A 21,636-nucleotide genomic window follows, 5' to 3' on the forward strand; every position below is an offset into this window, starting at 1 on the left:
AGCCTGCCCCGGCCAGCCAGATGTGTAAATTAGTGAGATGGTGTTAATTTCCCTTGTGATTGTGTGTGGTCTGTGGGGTGAAATACAAGGTTGAGTCTATGCATGTCCCTACACACACGTGCCCATGTTATATATCGATTGTGCACCTGTGTTTGAGTGTTACTGTACATGCTGGCTTGCAACCAGCACAATAGTACATATACCCCCCCCTCCTCAATCCATCTACCATCCCATTCTCCCAGTAATGTTTTATTCAACGTCCTGCTCTTGTACTGTCTCTCACCCTCTCTCTCTTTCACTGCTGCTCCCATTTCTTGCCAGTCCTCTCATTATTCTTTGAGTGCCGCCTCTAAATTGGACGAGAGCAGGAGAGAAAGAGTGGTACGGCGCTCACGTGTGACCTCGGTGACCCGTTTCCTCTTCAAATCCAGGGTCCAATTTTACAGGCACACTAAACAAACAGCTCAGCCATCTCAGAAGGCATCCATAATTAATGCCACCTGATATTCGACAAGTTTCTGATGGATTTAACAGGCTGGGAGACGAAATCCCCGGGACTCCCTATATGTTGGGGTCTCCATTATTCTCCTTTGGAATTCATCAAGGATGGCGATTTCTATCAGTCCGTCTATCCAGCATAACCTGGCCCTTAGTGTTGTTCCCAGGGCCGTTGTATAGAGGAGAAAGGTGATGATAATTCTAGGGGCCCAGCGCCCAGTGGGGCCCATAAAAGACCCCAGTAGTCTAATCTTTGTATGACTGATTTATTCTGCGTAAGACCCTGACTAATACTCATAGTACACTGTAAAAACTCAACATCTTTCCAAGAATATTTGTCTTATTTCTTGTCCAAATGTCTCATTTCTAGTCAAAACTAATCTCTTTCCACTTAAAATAAGACTCATTACCTGAAAATTAATTTGTTTTTAGATCATTTTCACTTAAATTCACAATAAATAGAAAAATCTGCCAGTGAAAGTAAGTTTTTTTTTTGTAATAAGGAAGAAAAACTTGCTCCACTATCACATTTTTTCTACTTATTCCAAGTGAAAATATGCTTGAAAGAAGTAAAAAGTGTCTAAAAACAAGCTACTTTTAATATGATGTGTCTTATTTTAAGTGTAATGAGATTTGTTTTGACTAGAAATGACATTTTGACTAGAAATAAAACAAATATTCTTGCTAAGATACTTGAGTTTTTGCAGTGTAATGCTGCATTAGCATCAAAACAAAGAAGGCTAAATAAAAAACGATAATACATACGTAGTCTAAGAAAAAAAAAGGAAAAGTTAGGGGGAGGGGCCCACTTTAGTATTCTTTAAGGGGGCCCAGAATTCCTAGCAACGGCCCTGGTTGTTCCCAAATACATCGGCATTTTTCACCATGTGTTGCATTCAGGCTCTCATGTGCAAGGATCACATACAATTAACTGGAGAATTAGACAGCTTCAATGTCACCCTGATCAGCTTAGCAACAGACCATAATTGTCAACATGGCACAAATACAAATTAGTTAACATGTTTAAAGCAGAAACACGTGTTTGATTTTGCACGTTTTGTCCACGTGACGGCTCATTTCAGTGAGGACCTGACAGTGCAAGGTCCCTGTGTGTAATGATGATGTAATGGATTAATAACACACAAACACAGCCGCCCTTAGACACACATACACACGCAGACACACTCTAATGACCTACACAGACCTTTCCTCTGACCTCACACACACATATTGCTGCCGATACACAGGGCCGTTGTATAGGGGAGAAAGGTGATGATAATTCTAGGGGCCCAGCGCCCAGTGGGGCCCATAAAAAACCCCAGTAGTCTAATCTTTGTATGACTGAATTATTCTGCATAAGAACCTGACTAATACTCATAATACACTGTAAAAACTCAACATCTTTCCAAGAATATTTGTCTTATTTCTTGTCCAAATGTCTAATTTCTAGTCAAAGCTAATCTCTTTCCACTTAAAATAAGACTCATTACCTAAAAATTAACTTGATTTTTAGATCATTTTCACTTGTTTCAAACTAATTTTCACTTGAAATAAGTGGAAAAATCTGCCAGCATGTTTTTGTGCTTGTAATAAGGAAGAAAAACTTGTTCCACTATCACATTTTTTCTACTTATTCCAAGTGAAAATATGCTTGAAAGAAGTAAAAAGTGTCTAAAAACAAGCTACTTTTAATATGATGTGTCTTATTTTAAGTAGAATGAGATTTGTTTTGACTAGAAATGACATTTTGACTAGAAATAAGACAAATATTCTTGGTAAGATACTTGAGTTTTTGCAGTGTAATGCTGCATTAGCATCAAAACAAAGTAGGCTAAATATTACATGATAATACATGCAAAGAAGAAAAAAAAAAAAACTGGAAAAGTTAGGGGGAGGGGCCCACTTTAGTATTCTTTAAGGGGGCCCAGAATTCCTAGCAACGGCCCTGCCGATACACACACAACAACCATAACCTGCCCTGGTTTGGCTGTAAAGAGTGAACACCACAACATTACCAACACTTACACATCAAAAATACTCTCACACACACACGTACAGTATCTGTTGCCCTATATTGAATCCAGCTGCAAACATCAGCCGACGCAAAACACAATCAGGCTTATATCAAAGCGCCAGAAGATTGCGTGTAATTGAATTTGTGTGACAAGGACCTATGATGATGTTGTATTAAGTAGTGGTGAGCAGACAGGCACTAGACCCTGTGGGGGTCTTTCACAGCTACGCGAGCTGCTCTTGAAGAATCACCGTCCTCTGTCCCACATTTCTCCATGATCAATTCACGTCAGCAGGCCATATTTTATTTAACACTTAATCGTGGCGCTCCCCCTCCCCGCGTCCCCTGAAGCTCATTTGTTCACATATAGGAGAAAAAGAATCAAGAGCACGTGATCGCTCCTCCTTCCACTTTTCTCGCCCACTCCTTCACTCCTTCCTTCGCTTTTCTCCATCTGATTTCTGCAGAAACAGGTTGGCCGTTATCGGATGGTGTCGTAATTAATTCCTCTTTTCTTATAACACCCTCCCTCCGTCTGATTGGCAGAGGAGGCTAGATATGTAGACTTTATGCACACAAGCTCGGAGACTCTCGAGTTCTTTTCCTTCCAAAAAAATCTGCTCTTTCTCTCTTTCCTTGTGCAAAACTCTTAAAGCCGGTCTGCCCTCAGGTCCTTGTTGCAGCCAGCCACACGTGCCACCTTTAAGATGATGTACAGCATCTCACCGAGAGAGAGCAGAGTGAGGCAGAGCTCGGTGTGGTTCTGTTTGCTCAGACCTGTGAAGTGGTGGCTTAGGTCTCTGGTTGTGCTGAAAAGGCAGAGCAGAGGCACAGCTGACAGCTCTTTAAATGGACATGATGTTTCGCTGCACTCGTGCCAGAGCTGCTCTGATGTCGACTTTCTGCGCATACGGCAACTCCTAAAAAGCCCAAAGGAGTCTGTAAATCATTCATAGTGAGAAGAATGAAAAAATGTCCATTCACTACTCACTACATCCTATGAAAAACCACTAATACCCCTCATGGCTTGAAAGTTTTTCTTGAACCATCTTCATGAGGATTCACAAAATTCCCTGTGCAAAGAAAGAAGAGCACATAAGAAAAAACTTTTCATGAACACAGCAGTTGGTTGGAATACTGAGGTTTAAAATCAATAGTGTAAAAAAAAAAGTAAAAGTAAAGACCCCTACTGTATATATTCAGGTAAAGTATCAGGTATTCAAGTATCAAAACAGCAGCACAGTGGCTCCTGTGGCGGTTTTTATTAGGATGAAATTCCATAATTGCTGAATTGTTATTATAATGGTTGTATTAAACTATGAGCAGCACAGTGCTATAGCCGACAGTCAAACTAAATTGAACCACTCAATATACTATTGGTGGATTCTTATTCTTTTTTTATGGCCCATACAGACAGGTGAGAAATGGAAGGAAGAGAATTAATGGGAGTAAAGAGAACTATGATGATTATTAAGTTATTAAATGGACTTGGACATTGATTGTTCTTATGCTTACAGTCTTTTCTCCCATTAGAAACAAACAATAAGGAAATATTTTGTAGCTATACGTTGAAAATGAAAATGAAAGTCACTGTCGTCTGCAGCCCGGCTGCTGTAGTGTCAAAGAGATGTGTGATGAACCAGAAGCTGTAGTGTCTCAAAAAAAGCAATAATTGTGCTTTTCAGAGTCAGCCTTGTGCTCATTAGCACATCTTAGCTTAGGATTCAGACAGTTCACACTGCATGGCAAATGAGACTGAGTCCCAACCCCCCACTCCCACACACACACACACACACACACACTGCACGTGTCCAATCACATGTATCTATACTGTATGTGAGGTGAATGATATGCAAAATATGCTTGTTGATATGTGTTGAAGATACATACAAGACACACTGACAGATGAACACAACATGACAAGGGTAAACACACTGTCATTCTTCACAGTCAGCTTAATCCTCCATTTATATTTTTATATTTATATTTTTTTCATCTGTCTCCCAGTCGGTTTTATTGGTTGAGTGTTGTTAAACGGGAGCACGTTCCTCTCTGGGTATCCCTCCCTCCACCTCCCTCCAGTCTCCGTCTCTCCCTCACTTTCTGCTCTCTACAGTGCCCTTGCTCCCCATCTACCTTCCTTCTTTCCCTCCCTCTCTCCTCCTCTCTCCTCCTCTCTCCTCCTTCCCCCGCTGCGCTCTCCACTCGCTCTCATTCCCCCTCGCTCACACACTCAGGCAGCATCCTCCCCTCTCCACTTCTACCTTCACACTCACCTCTCCGCGCCTCCCTCCGCTCCTCTCGCCTCCCTTCCTTCTCCGTCACATACTAACACATATCACCTCTCGCATCTTCCCCCCCTGGCTGTCTGTTGCCTCCCCTCTTCCCCTCTCCATCCTCACTCTCTCCTCCATCTATTCCCATTCCTCCTCCCTTCCTTTCTCACACACTCAACCTTGCTGTCTCGCGCAAATGCACGCGTGTACACACTCATGCTGATTGGCACCCAAGGACAGAGCACCCTCTCTCCCAAACCGGCTGCCAGGCGGTTTGCTCGCGTGGCCGGGCTTCTTGACACTGAGCACAGCTGAGGAAGAGGAAGAGGACAAGGAACGGGACCATGGAGCACAGCCACATCTTCTCTGTTTTTTCCCCAAACGGCAGCAGCTGGAGCCCAGGGCAGCAGCCCTCAGAGGTTGCACAGGGATGCCCTCTCGGACCACTGCCTGTCATCTACTACAGTGTCCTGCTCTGTCTCGGCCTGCCGGGTAAGACGCGCTTACTGTAATGTGTGTGTGTGTGTGTCTACTCACATGCACGTTTTTGTTCGGTGTTATAATTTGCTCATATTTCTTCTATATCAGAGTCTGCATCGGTGGGGTGCAGGAGTTACGCTTTGCATCTTGATTTGTTGTGCACTTGTCTGCAGCTCTGAACGAGTGCATGTCTTGCACAGCTGCTCCTGAGTGCCACACTTTGCACACACTGTTGATTTGTCATTCTGACCTTGTGGCAATCACTTGCATGCATGCTCTTTGTATGTATGTATTTGTTTGTGCCTATACCTGCCTGTCCTGTGTATGTGCGTTTTCCCTCTTCAATTGGAAATATCCAAGCACCACTAAAGAAAAAAGAAAATGCAGCAACAATTGTGCAGAGCATCAATAATCTGATTATTCACTTGATTGTTTCTTACTGTAAAAATACACAAAACAAGAAAGTGCATCTTCTTGTTGTTCATCTGTAGTTGTGATGGATAATGTGAACAATGACTCAGGTTTGACCTCGGGGGCGAGTGTATCTTACACGGCCCCTGTGATGACCTGAATTAATGACACTTCCTTGCTGCGTCTTTACCGTTGACTGATTAATCCCTTCACAGTCGCTGTCGCACCCATTTACTTCCACTGTCCCGCTGCGTGATCTATCGCCGCTGACCTAGTCTCACACAGGGAAGCAAAGTGTTGTGTGTATGCACGGTACGTGTCGGTGTGAGTGTGTTCATTCAAACAAAAAAAAAAGAGAAAAAGAAAAGAGGAATAGAGGCAGTCAGACAGAAAAACTGGAGGTCAGATGAAAGAGGAAAAGTGCTGATGTCTAATCAGAGATTGGGGTTCAGACGTTCAAATCCCTCCGGACATCCAGCCTATCACCAAAATGCTGAACTCACTCTGTGTTGTATCAGCTTAACGCATAATTGAAAGGTTTTCCTATCCAACTCCTGATTTAAAGGTGTGATTTATTGAGATATTTTAACGTTAGGGAGAAACGCAACTACAGTATGATGCCTTTGATCTGACTTTTACTGTATTATTCGTCCTGTAAGTAAAACATATCTTCTTCAGCTCTGAACTCCTTTTCTTTGATAAAGTCTGGGGGTGAGATGTTATCACCAACCTAAGCTGTTCTGGTTAAAAACAAATCTGCAGCGAAAAGCCTTCTGTATGCCAAGGCTGCAGCTGCACAACAGATTTGCTGTCTAGTAAAAGTAAAAGTCTCTCCTCCTGATCAAATCTTGTCTATTTATCTCTCTTGGAAGTCCAGCCCTTGCACGAACAATTCTCTCTCCCGTCATTTAAAGTTTCGCCAGAGTTTTATTCGATTCTGCTGCTGAGCTCGTTCGTCTCGGCTAATGGGATAGATGCTGTTTGTGTAATCAGCAAGTAACAATAACCTGAGAGTGTAATGCAATCTTACAATACTTGTCTGAATTAATGGCAAAGTTGAGCGCGGCGGGGCTGATACTTCGCAGCGGCTCGAGTTCGACTTATTCAATCATTATGACACAGCTCATTCCACTCAAGCTGAATCATGAATGTTTCATGAGCGCGGCATGTGTGAGTAGTAGCAGCAGTGTGACCTACAGACCCACACATATTTAACACTCTGGATGGATGGATGGGAGGCTGTTATCATGATTACCAGTCAGTATTTCATGAAGAGAACAACAGGCAACAGGGCTTCACATCTGCACGCTTCTGTCAGACCTTCAGGGCTGCAGAGACAGAGAACCGGGTCACGTCAAGATCACAGCTTTTGAGGGCGAGACGCGAGATGATGAAGGGAGGAGATGGAAAAAGGGGGATTACACGAGTCAAGTGTTGAGAAAAAGATTACAGTGTGACCTGGTAAAAAAAATGATGAACCAAAAAGCTCTGCGCAGCAACAAGAGGGTGAACAAGGAGGAGGCTGGAGTAGCTAGATGGGAGACAAGGGCACCCAGCAGAAGGAGAGGAGGAAGAAGAAGAAGAAGAGGAGTGGAGTTATAAGAGAGAGCGAGATTAATAACAGCAGAGCCAGTGAAGTAGCACCTCCGAGCCCTGAGTGGGGGAGCTATACAGACGACAGAGCCGAGACGAATTGCCACATTTTTAATTAATCGCTAACTCGCGCCTTCCCTTCCCTCTCTCTCTCTCTACTCACTACACCGCACTGCTCGAGACAGGACAGACGTGTGCTGGCATAGCAAACAGCACGGTGAGGTGAAGCTCTGCTCGGTGCACAGTCTTGGACATGCTGGGCTTACAGAAGTGAAGCCATGCTCTGTGTACAGTACAGTTTGCCTTAAAGGGATAGTATATTTTTTTAAAGTGGGGTTGTATGATCTACAAATAGCCCCTAAGTACTTTAATTGCAGTAGAAGACTCTCTGCACTCCTCCCGTTAGCAACGCCAGCCCATAGCCCTGCCCAGAGATTTACAACATAAAGTGTTGTGAATGGACCCAAAGAAACGGCCTATTTTCGCGGCCTAAAAGAGGTTTTACCTAAAAAAAAAATACACAGTTCCATTGTTCGCTATAATATGATTTTTTCCAGCCCTTCAAAGTGCAGGAAAAACACAGTTTTTATTTGGACCTAACCAACTCACGTATCCCTCCGCCCAGGGTTAGCGCCCGCCGATCAGCAGTTGTTTAGGTCCAAATAAAAACTGTGTTTTTCCTGCACTTTGATTTACAACACTGTATGTTGTAAATCACTGGGCAGGGCTATGGGCTGGCGTTGCTAACGGGAGGAGTGCAGAGAGTCTTCTACTGCAATTGACCCTTTGTCAAGGCCCCGCCCCCCACGGTTACTGTTGCTAGGTTGGACAAACAATGGTCACGGAAGGGTTAACTCCCATTGGAAACCATTGAAAATTAGGCAGATTTAAATTGCTTGTAAGGAAAATTTTAATTAACTTATACATCAGAAAAATAGTGTCCATGATAGAAGACAGACGTGGCTCAATAGCGATTGAACGGGCATTACCTGACTTTTCCGAAAAATGGGGAAAAATCATTGTTTTGGTCACTCACTAGCTAGTAGCTAACGACGCTAGCTAACGTTAGCTACAAGCTAATGCTTAATCTCCGCCGATCTCCCGTTTCTCCTCGTAAAACTTCACAAAGTTCAAAAGACATTAGCAGCGGTAATGTTACGTTTGCTAGATAATTTTGAAGGTATTAGATCTTCTCTTGTCTATGAACACGACCAGAGAGTGGACTGGAGGATGAATGAGCTTCAATAGCACAAAGTACAGCAGGGAAAAACAGGCTCACTTCTCATGAGGACTGCACACAACAACAACAACAACAAACAAAACTTTGCAGTTAACCCCTGACCTATGCCTACAGCTCCCCCTAGTGGACCACCCCCAAACCCTATTATTAAGCTCAACTAACAGAAGGTTAAAGTAATATGTTATACAGTACACATGGACCAAGTAGCCTATGTTTATTGATGTCTTGTGTTTAGGGAATGGGATAAAAATGACTCCAGGAATACGTTCCAGATATCGTGAGTTGCTATTGCAGGAACCCCAGGCACATTTTAACCATATTGAAAAATTATAAAGTAGTTTTTGCCAAAAAGAATTGCTGTCTACCTATCTCATTTCATAGGGTTTCATTCCAGGGTTGTCCAACCTTAGAATGTTGTGCAACATGTGACATGGGGAGAAGCGCTCTGATTGGTGGATCAGCAGACCAATCAGAAGGCCAACAAAGGGTCAATTAAAGTACTTAAGGGCTATTTGTAGATCATACAACCACACTTTTAAAAAATGCTACTATCCCTTTAAAGCACCCGGTGCTGGGATGCAAACCGTGTATAGCTGTCACTTGCAGAGCCATTCTGTGACCTTGTTCCGTCACATGTGGCCTTAACATGTTTCAATCTCAAGTGGACACAGCTTTAAGTACAGATGTGAACACACTCAAGATGCATATGGAGTACACACTGGGCAACAATAGGAGGTTGTTTGGTCTGCATGTAGCTAAAAAAAATTGTAGGCAACAATAACAATAAGATTGATTCTGGAAGGAGAACAGAAATCAGATATGTCACAAGTGCATCAAACTTCATGGGCGGTTTGGATCATCAAGGAAAAGACTCAGCGTGGATTGTTTTCGATGACACTGCTGCCTTTGCACGGGTTAGAAACAACAACGCTAAAGGAGTTGTTGTACGTGTTGAGAGCGGGGAGGTGAAGTGAGCATGTGGAGACACTTCTTTCTAATGTCAGGTGTGAAATGACGTACACGAGAGTCCCTGAGACCGACCTGTGATAGGAGCAAATCTCACCATCACCCATGTTAATGCCGGGGCAGAAGAGGTCGACTGTGACGTAACCAGATGGTCCAGTGAAGCTGCTCTGAATGCCTTGGCTGAGACAGATGTTTTAACACATGACTGTTTGAGACAAATATTTCTCCACACAGTCTATCTGTTATTCTTTGAGACGCACGCCCTCTTCTAATGTTACTTCAAAACCTCATGATATTATAAATGCAAATGTTTTGTGTTGCTTTGTAGTGCACTGTCAAGTACTGTCAAGCAAAGAGATATTAGTAATTAAGCATTCATGTGGGGTTGAAGCAGTCAGTCTACTCAATGTCATAAACAGTGGTGGAAGAAAAATGAAAAATATTTTTATATATTTTTTCTCAATTGAATAATTTATAAAAATGTGTTTTGCATGCAAATTGTAATCTGCAGATTAATTAACCAAAACCTCTATTTTGAAAATGAAAGTAGGGGAAAAGGAATGAAATATAACATTTTATGTTTTAAAGGAAGCTCATTTTTTACCTCAAGACAAGATAATAATTCCTGCAACTGTTTATATCAGGGGACAAAGATTTATAGCAAGTATAGTGTGAAATGATTCAGGCTACATCTACATCCAAAGGTGGCACAAATTTCAACCAAGTTTCCAGAAAATTGGCAAACAAACAATATGCAAACAGGTGTGTCTCCAAACACCGATGTGGCCAGGATGACCTTATCAAGTCAGCTGCCTTGAACAATGGCAGAGAAAGAAGGTGCAACAAGATTTGTTGTAAAGATGCACTGATTTTTCCTGCTCTGCTGTGAATGGCCAATAATTTCAACACTAAGCACTGTTTTTTTTTTTAAATTATCACCACAATTGTTCCTTTACCTTAAAGCAGAAGTAAGCAATATTTTTGTGTTAATATAAGTCTTAAATAGTTCTATCTTCCGACAGCAATCACTTACATAGAGTGTTTGGACCGAAACACGGGTCTGTCAGTCACTCTGCTCTGCTCTGAGCCGAGGAGAAAACTTTTCTCGTATCCTACAAGTTTTATCCAATGAGGAGAGAGAACGGCATGAAGGGCTGTGTGTGCAGCCAAGGGATGCGCCTGAATGTGGTGACGTAGGGACGAGGACCAATAGATCCATGACGAGGGCGGGGGCTGCTAACTCCATCGGCTGACAAGACGTTATGGTGCGTTCAAGGCAGCCCGTAACTTGTGTTTTTCCGACCTGTGAAGTCGTACCAGTTCGATCTGGTACGAGTTCACGGGTCGGAAGTTACGAGTGGCCGTTATAGTGACTTTCACAGGTAAAACAGGTCGGAAAAACACGAGTGGGTTGCCTGGAACGCTACAAAGTCGTAAGTTGTGACTTAAAGCTGTAATTTACGGTTTCAAAAGCCTGCCTGGAACGCAGCATTAGCCAAAACGACCGGATCGCTTACTTCTGCTTTAACAAAGGTTATAAGTATAATGACCATGAGCTATTTTAACCCAAAATCTAGTGTTTCTATTGCTTTAAAGGTGGAGTCTGGAGGAAGTATAATTTAACTAAACCTTGACAACCGGTGGTGTGTGACATTTCATTTTTGAAACTGTGAGTTATAATGCTTTTGAGACAAAGACAAATGAGCAACATACAGTATCTAACTGGGGCAGATGTAAACAACTTATGAGTCATTTGTTAGACACCTTTATCGTTTCTTTTCATTAGCTTTTTTTTTCCTGAGCTTTCAGCCAAATGAAATATGCTCTTGTGAGCAGAAACGTACTTACTGTATATTGGGGTTTGAGTTCTCTTTGAAATCCTGAGAGGCTCTCAGAAGATCTCTCCTCCACCTGTGCACTAAACAAACATGTGTGTGTGTGTGTTCTTGCGCTGCACCATGTGTCGTGTGCTCTTGACGTCTTCCTTGAAGTATCTCTCAGTTCGTGGGGCCGCTTCACAATCAGAGATGTGACTCGGCGTACGTGCAAATTGGAAAACATCTCCTGCCACTCCCACTTATCCACCCGCCCAAGGGGAAAAGGTCAGGGATGTTCAGCGCTAACAAGCCTCTGTTCCGTGTCGCAGCGTAGGCCAGGTGTCAACCCTACTTAATGAAGAGATGGGCCCCATCGATTTTCAGTTTGGACTATTGATCTGTCAATCTGCACCAGCGACAGGATAACTGCGGTGGGATGAAGGCTTGTTAATAGATACTATCACTCTGAAAGCGGAGTTTAAGTTTAGGGGAGGTGTGCACTGGATGAGCAGGAAAAGACGTGAAGGTTTGTGTTGTGAAGCACGAGTGGAGTGGAGAAAAGACAGAGAATATTCAATGACTTGACAGGGTTCCTACAGCTTAAGACAAGTTTAATTTAAGACTTTTTAAGACGTTTTTAATGCCACTTGAAATGACATTTAAGACAGACTTCACAATAAGCACAAATGCAAAAAAACAAAAACGTCACCACATATATTACATACGGTTAGGGACAATTTTACCCACTTTCCTATGTGGTCCAAGGTAAAGTGACTGCTACATGAATGATTCGGGGGGGGGGGCTATGAGTGAGTGACATCATTTAACAGCTGTATAGTTGTGGAGAGGAGGTGATGAACTAAAAAGGACACGTTTGCTCGTCGGTACTGTATGTTTACATCCAAAGTGATTCAAATAACTGGGAAATGCGCATTAAAAGAAATTTGAGTTCTGTGTGTTTCCATTAAAAGTATCCTACGGACTTTGGTGAAAACTACAAACTCGCGCGAGTTTTCCGCAGCTGTCCTTTCAAAATAAATGCATAAAAAGTCCAGAAAAAAAAAAACACTGACTCGGGAGCTGGTGGCGGTGAGAAATTTAGCGGTGACGGCCGCCACTAACTTCTCTACGTCGGAATTTTACCAATTATTTTGAGATTTGAGACTAATTACAATCATAAAATCCCACTTACCAAGTGTTAACATTTTTAAGACGTTTTAAACATTGATTTAAGACATTTTAATGCCAATTAAGGCCTTGTTTTTAGATTAATGAATTCAATGCCTTTTAAGACTTTTTAAGGATCCGTAAGAACCCTGCTTGAAAAGGGGGAGGAGGGGGTTGAATTTTTCAGGGGCTCTGGTTTTTTCTCCAGTGTGCAGTTTGGGAAAGGAGGTGAAGGGAGGGAGAGGGAGATGTGGCGAGCATGTCGGCCCGTTGTGGGGGGGGGGGCGAGCCAGAGAGGGCGCAGGAGGACAGAGGATGCGGGAGGCAGAGGAGGGAGGTGTTGTTTGAGGCAATAAATCAGAGATGTTGTTGATGCAGTGACAGAGCTGACAACAAAATACTGTACTGTACCCCGCAGCCGAAAACCCAAATCCCTGTGTGTCTGTGGTCCGTTTGGAAAACAGTGACATGTCAGTCTGAGGATAATTACAGCTTCGCCCTCTCTCTCTCTGTCTTACAGCTTAAACTGAATTTCATCTTTCATATTTTTTTCTTAGCCGCAACCTCACAAAAACCATTTAGAGGGGGCCCAAGGGCACATTGTAATTGTTTGCGTTGTTTATGAACCCTTAAAAGGCGACAACAAGCAGGTTTGTGCCATGCGGACGCAGGGTTAGCCTTGGTGTAAGGACAGTCATCTCCACCCATCCTTGATTCGCTGTGGTCTGTCTTAGCAACGAACGGCTGTAAAGGTGAGCACACAGCTGAGCACAGCTGCAGCAGCATCATTATACCTTAACAGCAAGCAGGGTCCCTTCCTCTTAGTATGCCCATTAAACTTAAAACACATATCTCTTTCTCTCTCTCGTGCTCACATTATTTCCTTTATTGCATCTTTCTATTTTCATATGAGCTTCTCCTACCCTTCCCCCTGTTAATTCTCAGATCTCAAATTAAGCTTACGTTCACAATGAAATGGTGTTTCATTGACGGTATCACATTTGCATCCCATCACAGGTCTGCTCCTCTTCAATGCAAATTAAACGTGATGAAAAAGGATTTTTTTTTTTTCGCTTCATGACAACACCAGGGTTTTTATCTCTGTATTATTTAAAACAGAGCTTAAAAAACTGTTAGAAAAAAAATATATGTTATCTATAATGTATGGTTTTTTTAGTAGGGAGGATGTAGCTCCTGGTTTTTGTTCGGTGGAATTAAGGAATCATCCTGCTTTATGTCCGGTCTGACACTTAGAGAAGACAAAAGGGAAATGGTTGTCATCAGGAACAAAGTGCCTGTGACCTTTGAAGCAAGCTTTGATATTCACCCCCTCTCTTCCTTTCCTCCCACCGCCCCGCCGCTCCCCCCCCCCCCCCCATACCTCCCTGTCTGTCTCATTCTGTCTTTCCGTCTAATCTTCCCCTCCATTCACGCTCAATCACCTGCTCTCTCTCTCTCTCTCTCTCTTTTTTTTAACTCTCTGTGACCTTCCTCAGACCACACTTTAGTTTCCCCCCTCTGTCTATTTCCTCATCCCTCTCCTCCTCTCCTCTAGTCTTATTAGCCTCCGGATAAGCCGTCAAAGCCAAACCTCAATTTCCTCCAAATGACAGGGGGGAGAAAAAAAAGATCCTTAATTGCAACGCTCTCTTTCATTTTCTTTTTTGGGGCTATAATTTCCTCTTTACAATGTTCTGTCTGTGCTATATGAGGCCCGTGAGGAAGCTCCATGACAAGTGGCAGCATCTCGTGTTTTGCCGCCGGTTTTCAGGGGTTAAGTTGCGCAGCGTCGTTTGTCGACAGCCCCGTCTGAACGTGTCCCTTTAGTGGAGGGATGAGTCAGCCTCGTTACACACCTCAGGGAGCACGCTGTGCCTTCTCCTTTTCCCGCTAAACAACGTCAATGGCCCTCTCCCTCGTTACATTAGACAAGCAGCGGGGATGAGCGGAGACACAAAAAGCACTCCCACACAAATAGACACAAGGGGTCACCCATGCAAACACGCACAAACCAAACGCAAGCAAGCAAACAGACAAACGCACAGCAGCTCATTATGTGTCCCTTCGGGGTCATTCTAATCCCCTCTCGGCTGGAGACGCTTATTTTTCCATGCAAAGAGAAAAGGGAAAAGATGGGGAATTGCGTCCTCGCCTGAATGTCCAGGTGTGAGGTGCAGATGTTTCTGTATGTGTGTGTGTGTGTGTGTTTGTGTCTTCCTCTTGTCCCTTTTCTATGTGTGCACCTTTCAGCAACAAGCCCCCACCATGTGCCACCTCATACCCGCAGAATGCAGAGCAGATCCATCGCCTCCAGCCCCATCCCCGCCCTCCCAGCCCCAGAGACCAACGTAAAGAGCAGGAGTCAATTGAAATGAATGGGCGACCCAGTGCAAAGCTGGCTAGAGCTAAATGGAAATGTCAAGCTTGCCACAGATTCCTTTTGTTTGTCTGTAGAAGGTCCCCGTCTCACCGGGGAGCACAAACAGGATAATACAGCCGCTGACTGTCAGCGCCTCACTGTTTCATTTCATGCGAGTCCTCTTAAATTTTAGCAGTATGTGGACAGAAGCAGAGAGAGAGGGAGAGTGAGGGGAATCGATGGGCGGGAGGTACAATAGATAAAGCGAGGCGAGGCGGTGGGTGAAAGGAGTCGTCTGTTGTGTAGGATTTTTAATGTGTCTCCATTTGGACGATTTTGAGCAGCTCAGAGCTTAGCAGGAAACCTGTTCCTCACACAAACAGCTGTGAGGCTACAGGTGGACACACAGTCTACTGACGTCTGTGACCCGCTGCCTCATGGGAAAGTACACGCACTGAGGGTCAGTACACGAGCAGACAAAGGTGGAGTCTCTCAGTCATTTCAATGGACAAACCAGGCTTTTGAAACTCTTTTTTTTTTCTTTTTTTTTTTACTACAGTACACAATCACCTTTCATAGGGTGTGTGGATAACGTAAGTAATGATTAAAGCAGAAGTAAGCGATCCGGTCGTTTTGGCTAATGCTGCGTTCCAGGCAGGCTTTTGAAACCGTAAATTACAGCTTCACGTCACGACTTACGACTTTGTAGCGTTCCAGGCAACCCACTCGTGTTTTTCCGACCTGTTTTACCTGTGAAAGTCACTATAACGGCCACTCGTAACTTCCGACCCGTGAACTCGTACCAGATCGAACTGGTACGACTTCACAGGTCGGAAAAACACGAGTTACGAGTTGCCTTGAACGCACCATAACGTCTTGTCAGCCGATGGAGTTAGCAGCCCCCGCCCTCGTCATGGATCTATTGGTCCTCGTCCCTACGTCACCACATTCAGGCGCATCCCTTGGCTGCACACACAGCCCTTTATGCCGTTCTCTCTCCTCATTGGATAAAACTTGTAGGATACAAGAAAAGTTTTCTCCTCGGCTCAGAGCAGAGCAGAGTGACTGACAGACCCGTGTTTCGGTCCAAACACTCTATGTAAGTGATTGCTGTCGGAAGATATAACTATTTAAGACTTATATTAACACAAAAATATCGCTTACTTCTGCTTTAATAGTGGTTTTCTTGATTTGAGTTTCTGTGATAATATCTACAAATAGCAATTGTTTACATTCAGGAAGATGCAACACACAAAGTCAATCGTCAGTTGACTAATCTAGGAATTGTTTCATTGCTAGCAGACACCTGACACTTGTTGCCAAATAATTCAGATTTAACTCTAAAAACCACAAAACAATAAGGAAGAGATGACAAAAAGAAAAAGTAAAATGTACTGTATGTAGCATAGCACTCCTGCAAAATTGCTGGAAACATGTTTGTCAGTGGGAATCAAGATCGATGGAGAGGTGAATCATGGTTCTGTCAGCTTTTTTCATGAGTGTTGTACAAGTAGTGGCTAAGTAACTTTGAGAGATGAGGAGATTACAGATTGTATGTGCAGCAGCAGCAGTCCCTAAGAACAGGCTTTGTGTGTAAAATACATCTAATATTTTAATAATTGAATTCAGTGCTTGGGACTAATCCCATTGTATTGTTCAACTAATGATTGTGCAATTATTTACACTGGGGATTATTATAAACCTCATAATTACTATTGTGGAGATCCATTTCCCTAAATCCTGAGTTATTCTCATAGCTCACACTGATGACTGATATACATGTAGGACAGAGACAGTGGATCGCAGCAGCTGAAACCAAAGAATCAATAACACAGTAAAACCAAATTCAACATGAGCAATCCAACTCTGCAGACGTTAATGTGGTGTACATGCTGTGTGTGTGTGTGTGTGTGGGGGGGTGCAATCCAGCAGCCTGACATGTACACAATATATCGGCTTGCCAGGTCTTGTAAACTGCTTTGACATCTCATTTATGGTTATTGATAGATCATATGTTAATGAATTGGTGCATCCCTAATGATCGGTGTGTGTGTTTGTGTGTGTGCATGCGCAGACATGTCATAATGTGTGTGTGTGTGTGTGTGTGTGTGTCTTCTTGCTGCACATCCTCCAGTCTGGCAAGGACATCTTTAGTCATTATCTGGAGCCGGCTTTGTAATTTGTAATCAGCTGATAGTGGCTGAGGCTGTGAAGTGTGATGTACCAGACTCCAAGCTGCCATACCTAATCCAATCCCAGATCTATTACTGCAGAGGGGAGACAGGACCACAGAGCACACACACACACACACACACACACACACACACACATATACACACACGCTATATGGAGAGTGACGGCTGCTAAGTGCATGGATGTCTCAGTGACGCTGCGGAGCGAATCAGCGTCAAAGGCGTCTTCGTCTGAGGGAACAGATTGAACATGGCTTCATGCTGCACCAGCAACTTCCACTAATATAAATAAGGCTGGTTAGCAACAGTAACTCACAGATGCAGATGATGTGGCGTGCGCTTGATACTGTATGTGTGGTATGAATTGAAATAGGAACCTTTGGATAAAGTGGAAAAGTATTGATTTTCGTCCCAATAATGCCTCTGAATTTTCCACTCTACGGCTCCTGTATCGATATAAATTCTTAATGTCACACAGTTGTGAATATAGCACACTGGACTAGTCACCTTTAAGAAAAAGAAATGTTCAAATACAATTCTCCACCCAAGAAAAGAGTCTGCATGTCGTCATTGTGCGAGTGGAAACCAAGCAGAAATTAAGGAAGACTCTTTTGAGCAATGAAACTCAACCTTGACCTTGGGATCAGTGTGTGTGTGTGTGTGTGTGTGTGTGTGTGTGTGTGTGTGTGAGACACAGTCATCACCACTTGTCGCAAAGTCTACTTGTGAGTTTTCCTTCAGCTTTCAGCAGCAATGAGGCTGCGCTGCACTGTAGAGCTGCCTGTATGTAACAGAACAGAAACTAAAACAGCACTCAACCACTTATAATATTATCTGGGGTGATTTTACAATTCTGGGATGGTACTGAGGCAGCAGTCATTTTATCTTTTGTTATGACAATTTGGAGATAAAGACTAGAGGCACTTTCTTTTTTATTCTTTGGACAAAACCCTAAGCTTTTTACATCCTCACTGTGCCAACAGTGTGGCTTTATTCAAATAAATGAGGGCAGCTATTTCTTTTTCATGTGCAGATAATGTTGATCTAAACCAGCGATCACTGCGTTTATTCACAAATGAAACATCAGTGTGGAATGTGGGTCATGAGATAACAAGTAGTTGTCGATTGGTTGATTGTTGATCATAAAGATCAGGGAGGCCAGTCACATGCTGCCCTGGTTACGGCACCTACGCTCCCATCTCGGCCTGTGAAGATGTGACAGGTTGAAATTGTTTTTGTGATTAAAACACACAGACACACACGCAGTTCTTTCATATAGGTCAAACTGGCAGAAATCTCCCTGGTGCCGTCATTTACAGTAGCAGTAAACTCAACATCTCCATCAAATTTGGTACATATAGCATCATTTTTCCTGACAATGACGGTTTAATTGCGTTTAACTGAGTGTTATTCTTTGTCTCAAGCTGTCACATCCCATTAACACCACAGTGTAAACAAAGCAAGCAGTGCTTATACTCTCTCCTCTCAGCCAGAACGTGCTGACAACAACCTCGTGTGCGCGACTTGTCTGAGATTGAAGGGGAATAACCTGGGAATAATATGCACGTGTGGTGGCCGAGGGAAAATGAGAGCACAGAATACAAACGGATAAGAAAGAAAGACTTATAATGAGCTTGTTCAATTCAATTGCCGAACTGCAGCGGTCCCACGTGAGAGGCAGAAAGCTGTGCTCCTCTTGACTATAGTACAGACACACACAGGTCATGCTTTGGGAAAAGTAGCAGTGAAATAAATGACATCCAGGTCTTTGTGTTCTTAGAAAGAAAAACAAAATACTTGGGCTATTTACCTGTTCTGTGCAAGAAAGTGAGATGGAATAAATGAAGCTAAGGCAGCGAGGGGAACATTTAACTTACTGGAAGAGATTGTATCAACAGTACATGGGGTAAAATTTTTTAAAGTGATGCAGATGTCGAGATGGGGCGTCCTTGTTGCTTTGTTTTAGGTACTAAATTGCCGGCAGAAGGGTGGCAGGCAGTGGTGGACTCAACAGATTGCCAAGGCTGTGATACAGCAACGTTGGCCCCCCCTGTTTTTGTTGTCGCTTTACTCTTTATTAGAGATAACAAGTTGGCCAAAGGCAGAGGCAGGTGCTGCTTGAATTACACAGCAGGTGTGGACGAGGGAGGGGAAAGGGAATGGTGCAATAAACAGGCGGAGGATTACTGGGCAGGGGAGCTGGGTGAACATGGCAAATACTGGTCAGAGATGATAACAGATTTAAAAAAAAAAAAATCTGCACCCAGTGGGTTAAAAGTGAAGGTTTTGAGTCGTACTGGGTTGGTAGTGGTACTGTGGTGCTGCTGCAGATGGTGCTTTCCTCCCCTTTTCTGTTTTCTGTTTGTTTATTGCATTGAGCTTGTGTGAGCACTTCCAGTCTGTGACTTGTCTACTGCACCGCCGCTGCTGCTGCTGCTGCTGCTCTCAACTGTATCTCTATTGCTGTCCTGTTTGTTTCTGGCTGGATGAATGTTGCGCCTTTTTCAATTACCTGCCCACTAACACTCAATTTCTCTGTTTCCCTCCCTGCCTTAACCTGTGCCCTTTCCCTTTCCAAACTCATCATACTTTTTTTTTTTTTTTTTAAATCTTTCCCAACATTTCACAATTTCCTCTGTCTATCAACTTTCAATCATCTCTGTGCTTTCTTTTTCACCCTCCCTCCTCCTCCCAGCCAACATCCTGACTGTGGTCATCCTGTCCCAGCTGGTGCTGCGTCGTCAGAAGTCCTCCTACAACTATCTCCTGGCCCTGGCGGCCGCCGACATCCTCGTCCTGCTCCTGATCGTTTTTGTCGACTTCATACTGGAGGATTTTATTCTGGCCGCGCCGCTGCCGCCGTCGTTGAACAGCGCGGTCCAGGTCCTGGAGTTCTCCTCCATTCACACCTCCATCTGGATCACCGTGCCTCTCACCATCGACCGCTACATCGCCGTTTGCCATCCGCTGCGCTACCACACGGTCTCCTACCCGGCGCGCACACGGAGGGTGATATTCGCCGTGTATATCGGGTGCTTGCTCTCTGCGGCTCCTTATTACTGGTGGCCTGAGCTGTGGCACAGCCTGCCAGGGATGGGCAGTGGAGGTGGCGGTGGTGGTGGTGGCGATAGGAAAACCGTGGCCCAGCACGTCCTGGTGTGGGCCCACTGCGCCACCGTCTATCTCCTCCCCTGCACCGTCTTCTTCTCCCTCAACGCCGTCATCGTGCGCAAGCTACGCCGCCGCCGCAGCTGTTTCCGTCTCCGCGGCTACTCCACCGGCAAGACCACGGCCATCCTCCTGGCCATCACCTCCATCTTCGCCGTCCTGTGGGCGCCGCGCACCCTCATGATCCTCTACCACTTCTACTCGCCCCCCCCGGCCACGCGAGGCTCGGGCCGACTGCTCCACGTGCTCACCGACCTGGCCAACATGCTGGCGCTGCTCAACACCGGCGTCAACTTTTTCCTCTACTGTTTCATCAGCAAGCGCTTCCGGGGCATGGCGGCCAACGTGCTGCGAGCGCTGGTCCACTGCCGCAAGCAGACGCCTCCTTTCTACGCCAGCCACAACTTCTCCATCACGAGCAGCCCCTGGATCTCACCAGCCAACTCCCACTGCATCAAGATGCTGGTGTACCAGTACGACAAAAACGGGAAGCCCATCTGTATTTCCTCTTGAGTCTTCAGCCACCAGCACCACCACCACCACCCTCAGTCCTGGGGAGGGGGGGGGGTCTTTGGGCTCTGTCTCTGCGGCAACCAGCTTTGCCCGCATCATGGGACTGTTTGAGGTTTTTTACATAAAATGTCAACACGCCCGGGGAGCACAGAGGTGACAAGTTTAGCCAGCTCTTAGCGATGATAACAAAGTGATAGGCTATGTAGCAAGGTGGAAAAGCAAACAGCAAGATGCGTGCTTGGCACAGGCCTCGTCATGTTCAATAAAGTATTCACAAAGCAGCGACCAGCATCGACTACTGTAGATGTTGATTGTTTCCTCCATGCAAAAAATATTTAAAAAAAGAAAAATAAAGCTACTGTAAGTGACTGACCACAGCTTGAGCGAGCAACTGATGAAAAGATATCACCACCGCCGCCATCTTTCATAACTTTTACGAACCACCGTTTGTAAAAGCGCTAAGATTATAAACTGACCACTGAGATGTATCCTTGGTGGATACATCAGATGCCTTGGTTTCATTATTATGGACACTCTCTGTTGTACACTGCCGCCAACGCTGAAGAAGCTTTGAACAGCTGCAATCTTCTTCGCTCCGTTGGCAGTCATTCCCACCAAGCAGAGATCCAGTCAGAGTCTGGGCACTAAACATCTCCACCCCCCGAGGGGTGATTCACTCAGGCAGAGCCACCGACAACAACGTGTCCACTTGTCCACAGCTCTGACTGTCCTCTCTAACGCAAAGTAAAACAGCGCTGTCATTTCCACGTTAAAGGACAATTCCAGGCGAATTCAACTCGGGGGTGTATTTTCATATCATTTTAGGTCTAAAAGAAGGAATCTGAAGATTTTCAGTTTAATCGCTCCTGTTTTGCGGTAGTTGCGTCTGTCCCCGCATCGCCACGGCAGCAATGAAAGGGAGTGGATGTAAGTTCTGCTGTT

The 21,636-nt window shown here is 44.4% G+C and overlaps 1 protein-coding gene across 1 annotated transcript; it reads left to right on the top strand.

The window, feature by feature from the left end:
• Positions 1–4,681: 4,681 nt before the first annotated feature.
• Positions 4,682–21,027, top strand: gpr139 (G protein-coupled receptor 139). Its single transcript, XM_085784275.1, has 2 exons — positions 4,682–5,280; positions 19,709–21,027. The coding sequence occupies exons 1-2, from the start codon at positions 5,133–5,135 to the stop codon at positions 20,692–20,694; spliced, it is 1,134 nt and encodes a 377-aa protein (XP_085640401.1). The 5' UTR covers positions 4,682–5,132; the 3' UTR covers positions 20,695–21,027.
• Positions 21,028–21,636: the final 609 nt, after the last annotated feature.

The sequence above is a fragment of the Trachurus japonicus genome, chromosome 8 (assembly GCF_045865225.1).
Source record: "Trachurus japonicus isolate A0001 chromosome 8, Traja_1.0".
Classification (NCBI taxonomy): Eukaryota; Metazoa; Chordata; class Actinopteri; order Carangiformes; family Carangidae; genus Trachurus; species Trachurus japonicus.

What these genes read in the sequence shown, in the direction of transcription:
- gpr139 (XM_085784275.1), top strand. Translation starts at nt 5,133, where the DNA reads ATGGAGCACAGCCACATCTTCTCTGTTTTTTCCCCAAACGGCAGCAGC. An exon ending in GCTCTGTCTCGGCCTGCCGG is followed by an intron (nt 5,281 to 19,708) that starts GTAAGACGCGCT and finishes TCCTCCTCCCAG; the next exon opens with CCAACATCCTGACTGTGGTC.